At 42.3% G+C, this 12,702-nt stretch overlaps 1 protein-coding gene across 3 annotated transcripts in view; it reads left to right on the top strand.

Annotated features, from left to right (window-relative positions):
* Positions 1-12,702, top strand: part of SLC25A13 (solute carrier family 25 member 13) — a 205,133-nt gene that overhangs the window by 26,798 nt on the left and 165,633 nt on the right. For all 3 annotated transcript variants that reach the window (XM_004265566.3, XM_012531515.3, XM_049715138.1), the window contains exon 2: positions 5,341-5,394. In XM_004265566.3, coding sequence (XP_004265614.1) covers positions 5,341-5,394 — 54 coding nt within the window. The remainder of the gene's footprint in view (positions 1-5,340; positions 5,395-12,702) is intronic.

Below are 12,702 nucleotides of genomic sequence, written 5' to 3'. Positions count from 1 at the left end.
TTCTGAATTCTTTTTCAGGTACACTGCCTGTTTCCTCTTCATTTGTTTGGTCTGGTGGGTTTTTACCTTGCTCCTTCATCTGCTGTGTGTTTCTCTGTCTTCTCATTTTGCTTAACTTACTGTCTTCGGGGTCTCCTTTTAACAGGCTTCAGGTTTGTAGTTCCCGTTGTTTTTGGTGTCTGCCCCCAGTGGCTAAGGTTGGTTCAGTGGGTTGTGTAGGCTTCCTGGTGGAGGGGCCTAGTGCCTGTATTCTGGTGGCTGAGGCTGGATCTTGTCTTTCTGGTGGGCAGGTCCATGTCTGGTGGTGTGTTTTGGGGTGTCTGTGACCTTATTATGATTTTAGGCAGGCTCTCTGCTAATGGGCTGGGTTGTGTTCGTGTCTTGCTGGTTGTTTGGCATGCGGTGTCCAGCACTGTAGCTTGCTGGTCGTTGAGTGGAGCTGGGTCTTAGGTTGAGATGGAGATCTCTGGGAGACTTTTGCCATTTGATATTACATGGAGCTGGGAGGTCTCTGGTGGACCAATATCCTGAACTTGGCTCTCCCACCTCAGAGGCACAGGCCTGACGCCTAGCCGGAGCACCAAGACCCTGTAATCCACACGGCTCAGAATAAAAGGGAGAAAAAAGGAAAGAAAGAAAAAATAAAGTTATTAAAATAAAAAATAAAAGATAATTATTAAGGAAAAATTTAAAGTAATGAAATAAAAGAAAGAATGAAAGAGAGAAGAGACCAAGCAAACCAAAAAACAAATCCACCAATGATAACAAACGCTAAAAACTATACTAAAGAATCCAAGAAAAACCAAAAAAATGGACAGACATAACCCTAGGACAAATGGTAAAAGCACAGCTATGCAGACAGAATCACATGCAGAAGCATTCACATACTCACAAAAAGAGAAAAAGAGAAAAACATATGTATATCGTTTCTCCCAAACTCCACCTCCTCAATTTGGGATGATTCGTTGCCTATTCAGGTATTCCACAGATGCAGGTACCTCATGTTGATTGTGGAGATTTAATCCGCTGCACCTGAGGCTGCTGGGAGAGATTTCCCTTTCTCTTTGTTCACACAGCTCCCGGGATTCATCTTTGGATTTGGGCCCGCCTCTGCGTGTAGGTCGCCTGAGGGCGTCTGTTCTTCGCTCAGACAGGACAGGGTTAAAGGAGCAGCTGATTCGGAGGCTCTGGCTCACTCAGGCGGGGGCGGGGGGGGGGGGGGGGGGGGAGTGCGTGGCGAGCCTGCGGGGGAGGGGCCCGTAGTGCGCGGCGGGCCTCTGAGGGAGGGGCACGGAGTGCGGGGCGGGTCTGCGTCGGCAGAGGCCGCCATGATGTTGCACCAGCTTGAGGCGCGCCGTGCGTTCTCCCGGGGAAGTTGTCCCTGGATCCCGGGACCCTGGCAGTGGCGGGCTGGAGAGGCTCCCCGGAAGGGAGGTGTGGAGAGTGACCTGTGCTCGCACACAGGCTCTTTGGTGGCGGCAGCAGCAGCCTTAGCGTCTCATGCCCGGCTCTGGGGTCCGCGCTCTTAGGCGCGGCTCACGCCAGTCTCTGGAGCTCCTTTAAGCAGCGCTCTTAATCCCCCCCTCCCCGCGCACTGCAAAACAGAAAGAGGCAAGAAAAAGTCTCTTGCCTCTTCGGCAGCTCCAGACATTTTCCGGGACTCCCTCCCGGCTAGCCGTGGTGCACTAACCCCTTCAGGTTGTGTTCACGCCGCTAGTCCTCTCCCTGAGCTCCGACCGAAGCACGAGCCTCAGGTTCCAGCCCCGCCCGCCCCGGCGGGTGAGCAGACAAGCCTCTCGGACTGGTGAGTGCTGGTCGGCACCGATCCTCTGTGCGGGAATCTCTCCGCTTTGTCCTCCGCACCCCTGTTGCTGTGCTCTCCTCCGTGGCTCTGAAGCTTCTCCCACCCCTCCGCCACCCGCAGTCTCCGCCCGCGAAGGGGCTTCCTAGTGTGTAGAAACCTTTCCTCCTTCACGGCTTCCTCCCACTGGTGCAGGTCCCGTCCCTATTCTTTTGTCTCTGTTTATTCTTTTTTCTTTTGCCCTACCCAGGTAGATGGGGGAGTTTCTTGCCTTTTGGGAGGTCTGAGGTCTCCTGCCAGCGTTCAGTAGGTGTTTTGTAGGAGTTGTTAAACACGTAGATGTATTTCTGATGTATTTGTGGGGAGGAACGTGATCTCCACGTCTTACTCTTCTGCCATCTTGAAGCTCGAATCTGCTTTTCATTTATTAGAATGTAGGGAAACTGTAGGATGAGGAATGAGTGACTCAGTGAAGTCAATGAAGAATTATTTTTCTTAAATGTGATGAGACCTGTGTTTCTTTTTTTCTTCTCCAGTTAATGGTAACTGTGTTTTGGGGGAATTTCTTTTAGAGTTACTGATTGTATCAGTCAAGGTTCACCTGCAGAGCACAGAATTCACACTTTATCTCTCTGGTTTTCCTTGCCATACTTCCCACTGCCCCCCTTTTAAACCAGTCATTGAAGTTATGTTATTTTTGGCTGTTTTTATTTTTGTATTTGGGATGTACCTAGCTAGTATATGTGTTTTGCAAATGCTATTGCTGTTATTTATAATGTTTGTCTTATCAAAAACTTTACATATTCAGTGTTCTTCAGATTCTGCCCCGTGGAACATAGATTTGGGGAATTGACCTGAAATTTCTATACTGTCTTTAAACAAAGGTTAACTTCTCCCAGTTTATGGAAAAACATATACTGCATAGTTTTTCCAGTTCTCCCCCCCTTCTCCCTTAACCTCCACTTGGTGTGAATGTTATGTGCTTCTGTATAAAATTCTCTATTGAATTAAGTAGTAAATGGTGGTAATTCATAGTCATCTGCCAATAATCCTTTTTCTTCTCGGTGATTTACTCCCTGTGTTTGAAAATTACTTTATTTAAATCTCTTGATATAAATATTTTGTTTTAATGGTGGCATCTATTCTTATAAACGCAAATTCAGAAGAGTAATGATAAAGCAAATCAGGCAATCAGATTGTAAGAATAGTATCTGTACATATTTACATGCTGTTAGTATATGAGAAATATATACATGTATATAAAACAATGAAAATCAGCCTTTTGGAAAAAATCTAGAGTTTCATGAATCTTCTGAGAAGCCCAATGAACTAAGGATTGTCAGGTGATGCAACGTGCGCTTGCCGAGCAGGTGTTCTGAGTTGGCTTAAAAAGGGAGGCTACGTTTCTTGGCTCCCTTTTTCCAGTTCACAGAACTTGCTAGCTCCTGGTTTTGCCACCAGGTAGACTCCATCTCAGTACCCCTTCAGAACGCTGGCATGTCTAACTGTAACTTAAGTGTAACTGTAACTTAACTGTAACTATGAAGTGTTCTGTACACATCAGGTGACCTGACTTAAAAGTGCTGGGCCACTATATGGATTGTTTTCTCCTGTGCCTTCCACCCTGGGAGAGTTACAGAGTGAAAGCTTTCTTTCTCTCACAGCGGTGTAGTCCTGGTGGTGCATTTTGGGATTAGTAAGTAAAAGAACGCTGTGGGAATTTAGGGCGGGGGAAGTTCACTCTGAAACTGTGTTGCCCAGGGAAGGCTTTATGAAGTATGTGGCATGGTGAATTAATTTGATTTTAAAGGATGTGTTATTCAGATGGAGCAAGAATAGTTCACTTTGTGGAAACTTACCTTTGCTTTTTTTTTTTTTTTTTTCCTTTGCTTTTTTAAAAGGAAACCCAATTAAGTGCTGAGGGTCACCATAGGCCTTTTAAAAAACTGTTACGGTCTTGAGATGTAGAACTCGAAGGGAATTTCTTTGCTCTTAAAGGAGAGGATAGAGGCATTTCATGCTGGCTCATCTTCTCCAATAGTGTTTGTCCTACGCCACCTTTCTCAGAATACAGACCCAAAGGGAGGGAATCTTCTGAGACTCTTAGCACTATCATCAATCATAGGTTGGTTAGCAGTCTCTTTTCTTCTTGTTAATTGAACAGCAAAGAACACTCACTAATTGAGGATTTTAAAGAGATTACAAATTCTTCTGGATAAAAATAGCATTGGTGGTTACAAGTACTCAGCTGAAGTTAAGAGTTATCAGTCTTGCTTTGGGAAACAAGGTGACCAACTAACTGGTTTCAGGAAAACTACCTCTCCTATTCCAGTGATTAGTTAATAAAATTATTCCTGACAGTGGCAGGCCAAGAAGCTCAGGCAGTTACATATTTCGAGACAGAGAACCCATTGTCCAAAGGTCTCAGAAGAGCCTTTGCAAACACACAGAAAGGATTTAGAACAATTTGCATAAATCTCCCCATGGATAGCGACATGGCTCCAGTATTGGGGTGGTTCCAGGAACCCCTCCTTGGCTGTATCGTGGGGTGACGCTGTGCTTGGTGAGAACTCAGTCTCCTGACGGTTTTTGCCAGCAGGATGGGGTGATGGGACGCTGAATAAGCCTACTGTTTGGTTCCACATAAGGACTCTTTTGTGTTGGCCTGGGGCAGCCATATTCAAGTTTGTCTTCTTTTTCCCCAATGATGTTTTTGGACTTTGTGGGCTGGAGAATTAAGCACAACACCTATTCTGAGCTAATCTGTCAGACTTTGCTCTGAAAGCTAACCATAGCCCCTTGTATTCTAGAATGTGGTAAATAATAGTCATACATATGGAGACTTAGGCTTTTTTTTTTTCGTTGAAGTATAGTTGATTTACATTATTAGTTTCAGGTGTACAGCGTTGCTATTCAACATTTTTTATAGATTATACTCCGTTTAAAGTTATTACAAAACAGTGGTTATATTTCTCAGTGCTGTATAATTGGAGACTTCTGGTTTCTTAAAAGTAGGGGAGAGGAGGAGACTGCTTGGCATGACCAGATAGCTGGGCATTCACACCTGTCCATTGTGGAACTGTGGGAAGTAATTCCCTTCTGTTAATATTGTTTGCCTTGCTCACTAACTTCTCTAAGAACTATGTTCTCTTACATAGTTAACGAACAAGTTGTACTTTAATATTGGCCTATGAAAGGTGTGGGTCACTCTGGAGTGTAGTTTAAAATGCCAGGTGGTTACAAATCTGTTTCAACTTTTCTTTTTTTCTTACTCATTTTGGAAAAACAATGGTATATATTAAACACTACATATTAGGAGCTTTACTGGTTTCTTGCACGGAATGTTATCATTCTAGAAGCCACATAAGGAGTCTTAATTTAAAATCCAGAGAGTAGTTTATGCACTGGGGAAATTTAGTGCTTTAAGTGTAAAAATGAAATCCACTGATTTCTAACCTGGAGTTTATTTTCTTTCCGTCTGCTAGCTTGATTTCTCAGCTTTGTTCTAATAATACAAACATTTTTATGTTTATTTATAGGTGGCTTTAACCAAGAGAGCAGATCCAGCCGAACTTAGAACAATATTTTTGAAGGTCAGTATAAAGGAATCTGTTTTGTTTTTTGTTTGATTTGTGTTCTGTAACTTTGAAGATTATTTTTGAGCGGCTCTTAATTTCATTGTTATATTTAAAAAAAAATCCCGCAAAGTATCTTAAGACGTGTAAAAGAGATCCTTTACAGTTATATCTATTTTTAAAAATGTATCAGATACTTGTAGGCGACTGTTTGTGATGGCTGCATGGTTTATGTTTTACTTTCTTTTGCCTCACACGGTATTAGGTATTGAAACAGAGTTGCCCGGGCGGTGGGGGGGGGGGGTGTTCCGGAGTGGGGAGGGATTTAGTCTCACAACCCATTTACCTTTCCAGGGTTGACTTGTGCAGTTTGATGATACTAATACTTTTCCTCCTAAGAAGTTTAAAGCTCTTCGTAAACATCTTAGTAATCCCTCTTTCATCCAAAGGGGACCAGCCTTGTCTCTCCTTAGAGCATTGTTGTTGCTCTTATCATCATCATCTTCATCATACCATTTTACTTCAACTGTGGTGCCCTTGAGGAGGCCCCAGTATGAGTAATAGTAGATACTACATCACAACAGACAGCACACAAGTTTACTTCCTTAGTTTCTTACGCTTGCACCTACTTTGTGATATTAGGCACTGAGTGATTAATACTCTGATAAAAGCCTACCTCAGGTCCCAAACACTGGACCACTTTTAAGGTTATTTAACTGGCAATGAAGTAGTAAAAAAAGAACGAAAAGGCCACTTTTGTAAAGAAAATTTAAAAAAATATATATGTGGACCTTTTCTAAACATGGTGAAAAGGTAGCTGTGCTATATGTAAAGAGGATCAAGCCTTCAAGTGAGAAACTTATTATACTGCTGTGTATCAGATATATGGCTTAGGAAGTTATTAATTCTGTGAGCATCACTTTCCTCATCAAACTGTGTCACTATTAAAAAATTGAGGAATCAAGGAATTTGAATACTGATAGGATTATTTGATATTAAAGAATTGTTATTAATTGATTTTTTAGGCCAGGTAATGGTATTCCGAATATGGGAACTATAGAGTCTTTTTCATTTAGAGATGTACACTGAAGTATTTACAGATGAGATTGTGATATCTGAGATTTGCTTTTAAATAACCCAGTTTTGGTGAGGTAGGAGAAATAAGTGGGCAGTATGATGGTAATTTTTGCAATTGGGAAATGGAATATTGGGTTTATTATACTATTCAATCTACTTTGTATATATTGATATATGAACATTTTCATAATGTCATAAAAATTTGTAAAGATTCAATGAAAAAACTTATTTGAAAGTAATATGCATTAGATATGCATGTGATATGCATTAGATATCGATTCAGTAAATGCTTGAAATTAAATAATTCAAAAAAAGAGACGGACTCCAAGAGAAAATGGTTAAAAATATGAGCAAAATATGAGAAAAAAATTTATAAGGTGGATTGTATTATATATAGGAAAGCAGAATTCTTTATAAATTTGTTTTTTGCCCAGAAAGGTCAATACAGTGTAGAGATTCTAAGGTGGAAAAGAATTCTGGATAACGGAAGTCCAGAAAACAGAAACACATTTCTTTCTCACCTAGACTAGTGTTTGTTGCTGTGCACGTTGGGCCCCCCACGATTGGGCTGAGGTGTGTATGAGTGAACCATAGACATTTCAAAGGTGTGTATTTAAGGTCTGCTCTCATGAGGTAATTCTGGAAGACCACTTGCAGAAGAGCACGTGAGTGGGTTGCTAAGGAGCCTAGAGAGATGCATACAACTTGTTAACTCTAGCTGGCAAAGTCATCATCATTCTTTGAACTCAGGATCTGTGTACTTCCCATCTTCTAAACCAGCAATAGCTGTGGGCATCCTTCTGACGGGAAATGGGAACAACTTAGAGTGTCTCAGGAGATGGTGCATCTTGGGTACTTGTCTTTTGATGTGATCCAGTGCAAAGGCTCCATGTAAAAGCCGTGCCCACCCTTTGATGGCACGTGGTGGCTGGTGAGGCTGGGTTAAGGTTCTGCTTTGGAACAACGTATCTTTTTTCCAGCTGCCACATCTCAGTAGCAGGCAAGTCTTTACTGGAGACAAATGAGATTGGTCAGGTAGACCCAAGGAGGGTAGCAGTCCATGCAGAGTTCTGGAGAGCCACCTGTGGGGCTTCTGCGTCAGCGGGCCGGAAGGCTGGGCTGGAACCTTTGGGACCAGATAGGGGAGTGCTGCCTTCTCTTGGCGTGGCTGGGACTACGTGGCTTTTTAGTGAGAGTTCCATATGACTTAGAGTCCGAGAGGATGATGTGGGGCAACTGTCCCCGAAGAAAACGGTGGTCAGCAGTTTCTGGAAGGTATTGTGGATCTGGCAGAGGTTCGGATGATCTCATCAGGCTTGGGTAGTGTGGTACCAACACAAATCCACCTTGGCTCCGCACGCTGAGGAGCTCTTGTTTACCCTCTGCCGCAGACGCTGTTATGGGGGAAGAATAGGGAGAGAGGCGCCTGGAGGCTGGACCAGGCGTGTCTCTGCTGGGGCTGGGCTTTTCAGTTAAGCGCGGATCAGCAGTGAGCATGCTGTAAACCTGACTGCTTTGCTGACTTTCTATGACTCTTTCCTGACTTTCCTTATTTATAAATATCCCAACCTTCTCTCTGCTAAACTAGTTAGATGATTCTTCTGTAGCTTAGGGGAGGTGGAGAGAAGCTTCACGGTACCCTTTGGACCAGATGTGCTGGTAACAGGGGAGTGGCAGCTGTGAAGAGCAGAGAGAGCTAGCAGAACCAAAACAGATAAGGAAAGAGGGGTCCTGGTGGGCTAAAATGGGCCCAATTCTGGCTTATTTTAGTTTTTTGAAAAGAGTTAAAATCAATTCCACTTCGTTTTTTGAAGCTGCTTACTGTATGTTAAGTACAGTGTCAGGTGTTGGGGATATAAAGATGCATAAATCATGGCTCCTGCCCTTAACTATCTCACTGTGTGTGTGTTTAAGTGTAAAAAAATAATATGGTTGATCTGCATTATGTAGCATTAATTAGCAGGGAGATGATGTGGGGCTAATTACATCTTCCTAGAGAGGGTCATTAAAAGTTGCGGGAGGTGGTGATATTTGAGCTGGTATTTATCAGATGGAGAAGGTGGAGGAGGGTTGTGGAGCAAAGGAAGACCGTTCCAGGCAAAGGCAATAGCATGACCAAAGCAAAGAGCTCTAAGAGCTCCAGGTGTGGCAGTGGCCTGCAGCATAGGGGCTTAGGCAATGGTACTAGAATGGTAGGCAGGGTGGAACTTGGCATAAAGCATCCCCAGCCTAAGGTGTTTGAATTTTTTTATGCAGGCTTTTCTAGTGATATGTGGCCGGTAATGTTTTGTCTGGATGTAGAAGTTGAGGTCTAGGTGTAGTCAGTATTGTTTCTAACCTAAACGTTGACGTGGGGTTTTCCTCTGCCTAACACTTTCCGTGCTGCTTCATGTTAAACAGGTGTGTATTTGAGTGCTTACAGTTTAAATAAAACCCCATGGAAATTCGCAGTGAGTGGGATGTGCAGAAAAAGGAGACCAGATTTACAGGCATGCAGAAGGTAAAAAAAAATCTTAAGTCAGCACAGTCAAGGGTCACTTGTGTGGTTAAAGCAAATGCCACAGGAAATGGGAGGAGGGAGCAGTCCCTGTGGTGGGGAGAGGTCAGAGAAGGCTCCTTGGAGAGGGAATTTGTGGAGCCCCAGGGTCGCGTGGGAGCTGGGCAGGCACTGAGGAGGGCAGCCGAGGCTTCTGGGAAACAGGACCACATTGAAGGGAAGGCCTGGAGGTGGGTTTGGGAGCAAACAGCCTCCAGATTGAAGGATTCCTGCTCATTCTTCAAATGTTTATTTAAATTCAACTCTGTGCCAAGGAGTCTGCCAAGTATTACAGTGTGTGGGTGACAAAATTAGAAAGAGAATTGGGAGTTTGCTATTTCTGCTAAACAATAGGAAGCCATTGAAGGTTTTCTGAGTTATCCAGCGACATGGAGTGTGGGTCTGAGATTTGATTGGTGCAGCAAGACCATGGGTTAGGCAGCGACGGATGTAATTGTGGTGTGAGACCCTAATAACTTGATGAGGGTTTTGGTAGCAGGGAGAATGGAGAACGGGCAAGTTAAAGACATTTTGAAGGACCATTTGGTTGAAAATGACCGATCGTTTATTCTTTGTCAACAAAAGCATAATATATACTTTAAAAAATGTTTGTAGGCAAAATTGGAAAAATAATTCCTTCTTTGAAAAACTTTTTTCTTATGACAAAACAGTTCCTATGTTTTGAAAATTTAAAAGGCAGATGTGTATAAAGAAATGTAACTTGTGATCATATATATTTATGTCTATATGTTTATATATACATGTATCCATTTCCCTCTCCCTGTTTCTTTGTCTCTGTATATGAATATAATTATTTTCCTTAACAGGAAATACCATTTTGTATCCATTTTTTCCCTCACCTAAGATGTTATGAATACCTTTTCCTATAATTGAAAGCATTTCTGCATTATTTTTATTGCTATCATATTACTGTATATGGCTGTTTTACCATAATTTATCTAGCCACTCCCTATTATTGGATGTTTAGTTGTCTTCTCTGCTCTGCTGTCATTAACAACACTGTAATGAATACCCTTGAAACTACATTTTTGCATATAGCTAGCATTTTCTTAGGATAAATTCATAGAAGTGGTATCGTTGGATTAAAGAGTGGGTTTACAACGCTTTACAACACTTTAAGGCTTTTGGTTCTTGGCAGACTGCCTTTCAAGAAGATTGTATCAGTACACGTTTTTGGGAGTATGGAAGTTTTCATTTCTCCACATTATGACGTCAACTCAGATTATTGAAAAAAATACAGCAGCAGCAGTAAGAAACCTTTCTGCCAACTTGTTAGTTGAAAAATTGTATCTTCTTTTAAATTTTTATCAACAGTAACATATTTTTCTGTATTAACTTTGTGATAATTGTATTTAAAATTTTTTGTTATAATTTACAAATATACAGAAAATAGAGTAGTACAGTAAACACCCACATAACCACCACTTAATTTAAATTAATATCTGTCATATAGTTTCATATATGTATTTAATGATATATTTCAGTGTAAGTTAGCTGTCACCATGATTCAGCTGAAATACTTTGGCATACAGCTCCAACTAATAACAGTTTCCCTCATGGCCATGATATATATCACTGTGCACTTAATGAAATTAATAGTAATTCCTTAATAACATAAAATACTTGATCCATATGCAAATTCTTAATTATACTTTATTCCACCCCTATAACAGGGAATCAGGGTGAAGAATGGTCAGACGTAGTGATCAGGTGTGCACAGCATTTCTCTGTGGCTAGAAAACAGTCAAGGAGAATTTGCCCTTCAGCCCTCAGATGTGAATGATTTGTGGCAAACATGGGTGGCTGGATGATTATAGTTCTGGTGTGTTCACAGTTGATAGACTTTTGTTTAACCAGTGGTGAGCAGGCCAGTTAGGCCCCCTGGCCTCTGAGCATACAGTGTAGTGACACATTCCTTTCCTTTGCTACTGTATTCATTGGGTGTGGTGGTGCGTCTTCATGTTGACAGTTGGCTTATTAGTCAGGGTTCTCCAAAGAAACAACCAGTAGGAGATATCTCTAGCTCTAGCTCTAGCTATTTATCTATCTAATGAGATTTATTGTGAGGAATTGGCTCCCACCATCCATTTTAGAGGCTGAGAAGTCCCATGATATACTGTCTGCGGGCTGGAAACCCAGGAAAACCTGTGTTGTAATTCAGTCCCAGTCTGAAGGCCTGAGAACCAGGGGAGCTGATGATGTAAATCCCAGTCTGAGGGCCAGAGAAGGCAGGTCCCAGCTCAAGCAATGGGGAAGGATAAAAGGTGTGAATTTTTCTTTCCTCCACCTTTTATTCTATTTGGTCCCCAATGGATTGGATGAAGTTCATCCATATTGGGGAGGAAAATCCACTTTACTGAGGCCACAGATTGAAATGTCACGCTCATCCAGAAACAGCTTCACAGACACACCCAGAAACAATGATTAACCTGGGCACCTGTTGGCCAGTCAAGTTGACCCATAAAATTAACCGTCACAATTAGTATTATACTAGATTGTGCAAGGAATCCTAAAAGCCTTCCCATTTTATAAGTATATATGTTTAATCATATTAAAACTTCCAAAAATTGTAAGGGAGAGAAGCTTCAGGTCATTTGTAAAATCTATTACCAAAGAAGGATTAAATAACATTTCAAAGATGTGGTAGCTGTAAGGTATAGTCCACTCCCCTGACAGGGACCCTCTTTCCATCAATCTAACGAAAACCTTTGACATGTTTACTTTAATCACAGGCAGACCACCCCAACCTTGGTGATGAGCTGATTTTTAAAACTGCAGAAAACTGTGTTCTTTGTGTCCAAATTAACATGTTCTTACATTTAAGAGATGACTTATCACCTCTAAAAAAATGAGGCAGGTAAAATATCTGAGATTTTTAAATGTCAGCTGTTTCTTGAGGGTTAAGTGAAGTGCACAAATCATAAATGTACAGCTCCATGAATGTTCACAAAGTGAGTACACCCAGGTACCCAGCACCTCAGAAGCCCTCTGATGCCCTTCCTAGTTAATACCCGCTCCTTCCAAGAGTAACTAGTTGTCTGACACCGTATATTAGTTTGCCTGGTTTTCAACTTTATATAAATAGAATAATACAATATGTATCCTTGTGTCTAGTTTCTTTCACTCTTGCTTTATTTGTAAGATTCATGCATGTTGTCATGTATAGTTGGTATTAGTTTATTCCATTGTGTGAATATACCACAGTTCATTTAAATATTCTACTGTTGACATTTGAGTTATTTTCCATTTCTTCAGTATTCAAAATAATGCTGCTGTGGGGTGGGACCAGCTTAGTGCTGTGGCCCCGATCCAACCCCTCTGGCCCCAATCCAGCCTCTACCCAAGGTACACACATGGGGGAGAGAGTGAAACCCGCACAGAAATGCACCCCTAAAGCCCTCAGGCCCTGGCCATGTCCCAAACCAAGGCAGAGACTGCTGTCATACCCAAGAGAAACCCAGCTCCCACCCCCAATAGAGCTGTGATGACCACTGAGCGGAGAAGCCCTGGCTTGCACATGGCTCTGGCTCTAGCCCCTCCAACTCCAGCTCCACCTCCTACCAAGGCGGTAGCTGCCAGTACACCCTGGAGAAGACGCAGCCCGTGCTCACATCAGATCTTTCTGTCCCACCAAAGCCACTGGGCACGTGCAGACTGCATGTGGATGCTCCAAGGACACGCCTTCAAGGCCA

Source organism: Orcinus orca, chromosome 9 (assembly GCF_937001465.1).
Source record: "Orcinus orca chromosome 9, mOrcOrc1.1, whole genome shotgun sequence".
Lineage (NCBI taxonomy): Eukaryota > Metazoa > Chordata > Mammalia > Artiodactyla > Delphinidae > Orcinus > Orcinus orca.
This window is presented reverse-complemented; position numbering and strand designations above follow the sequence as displayed.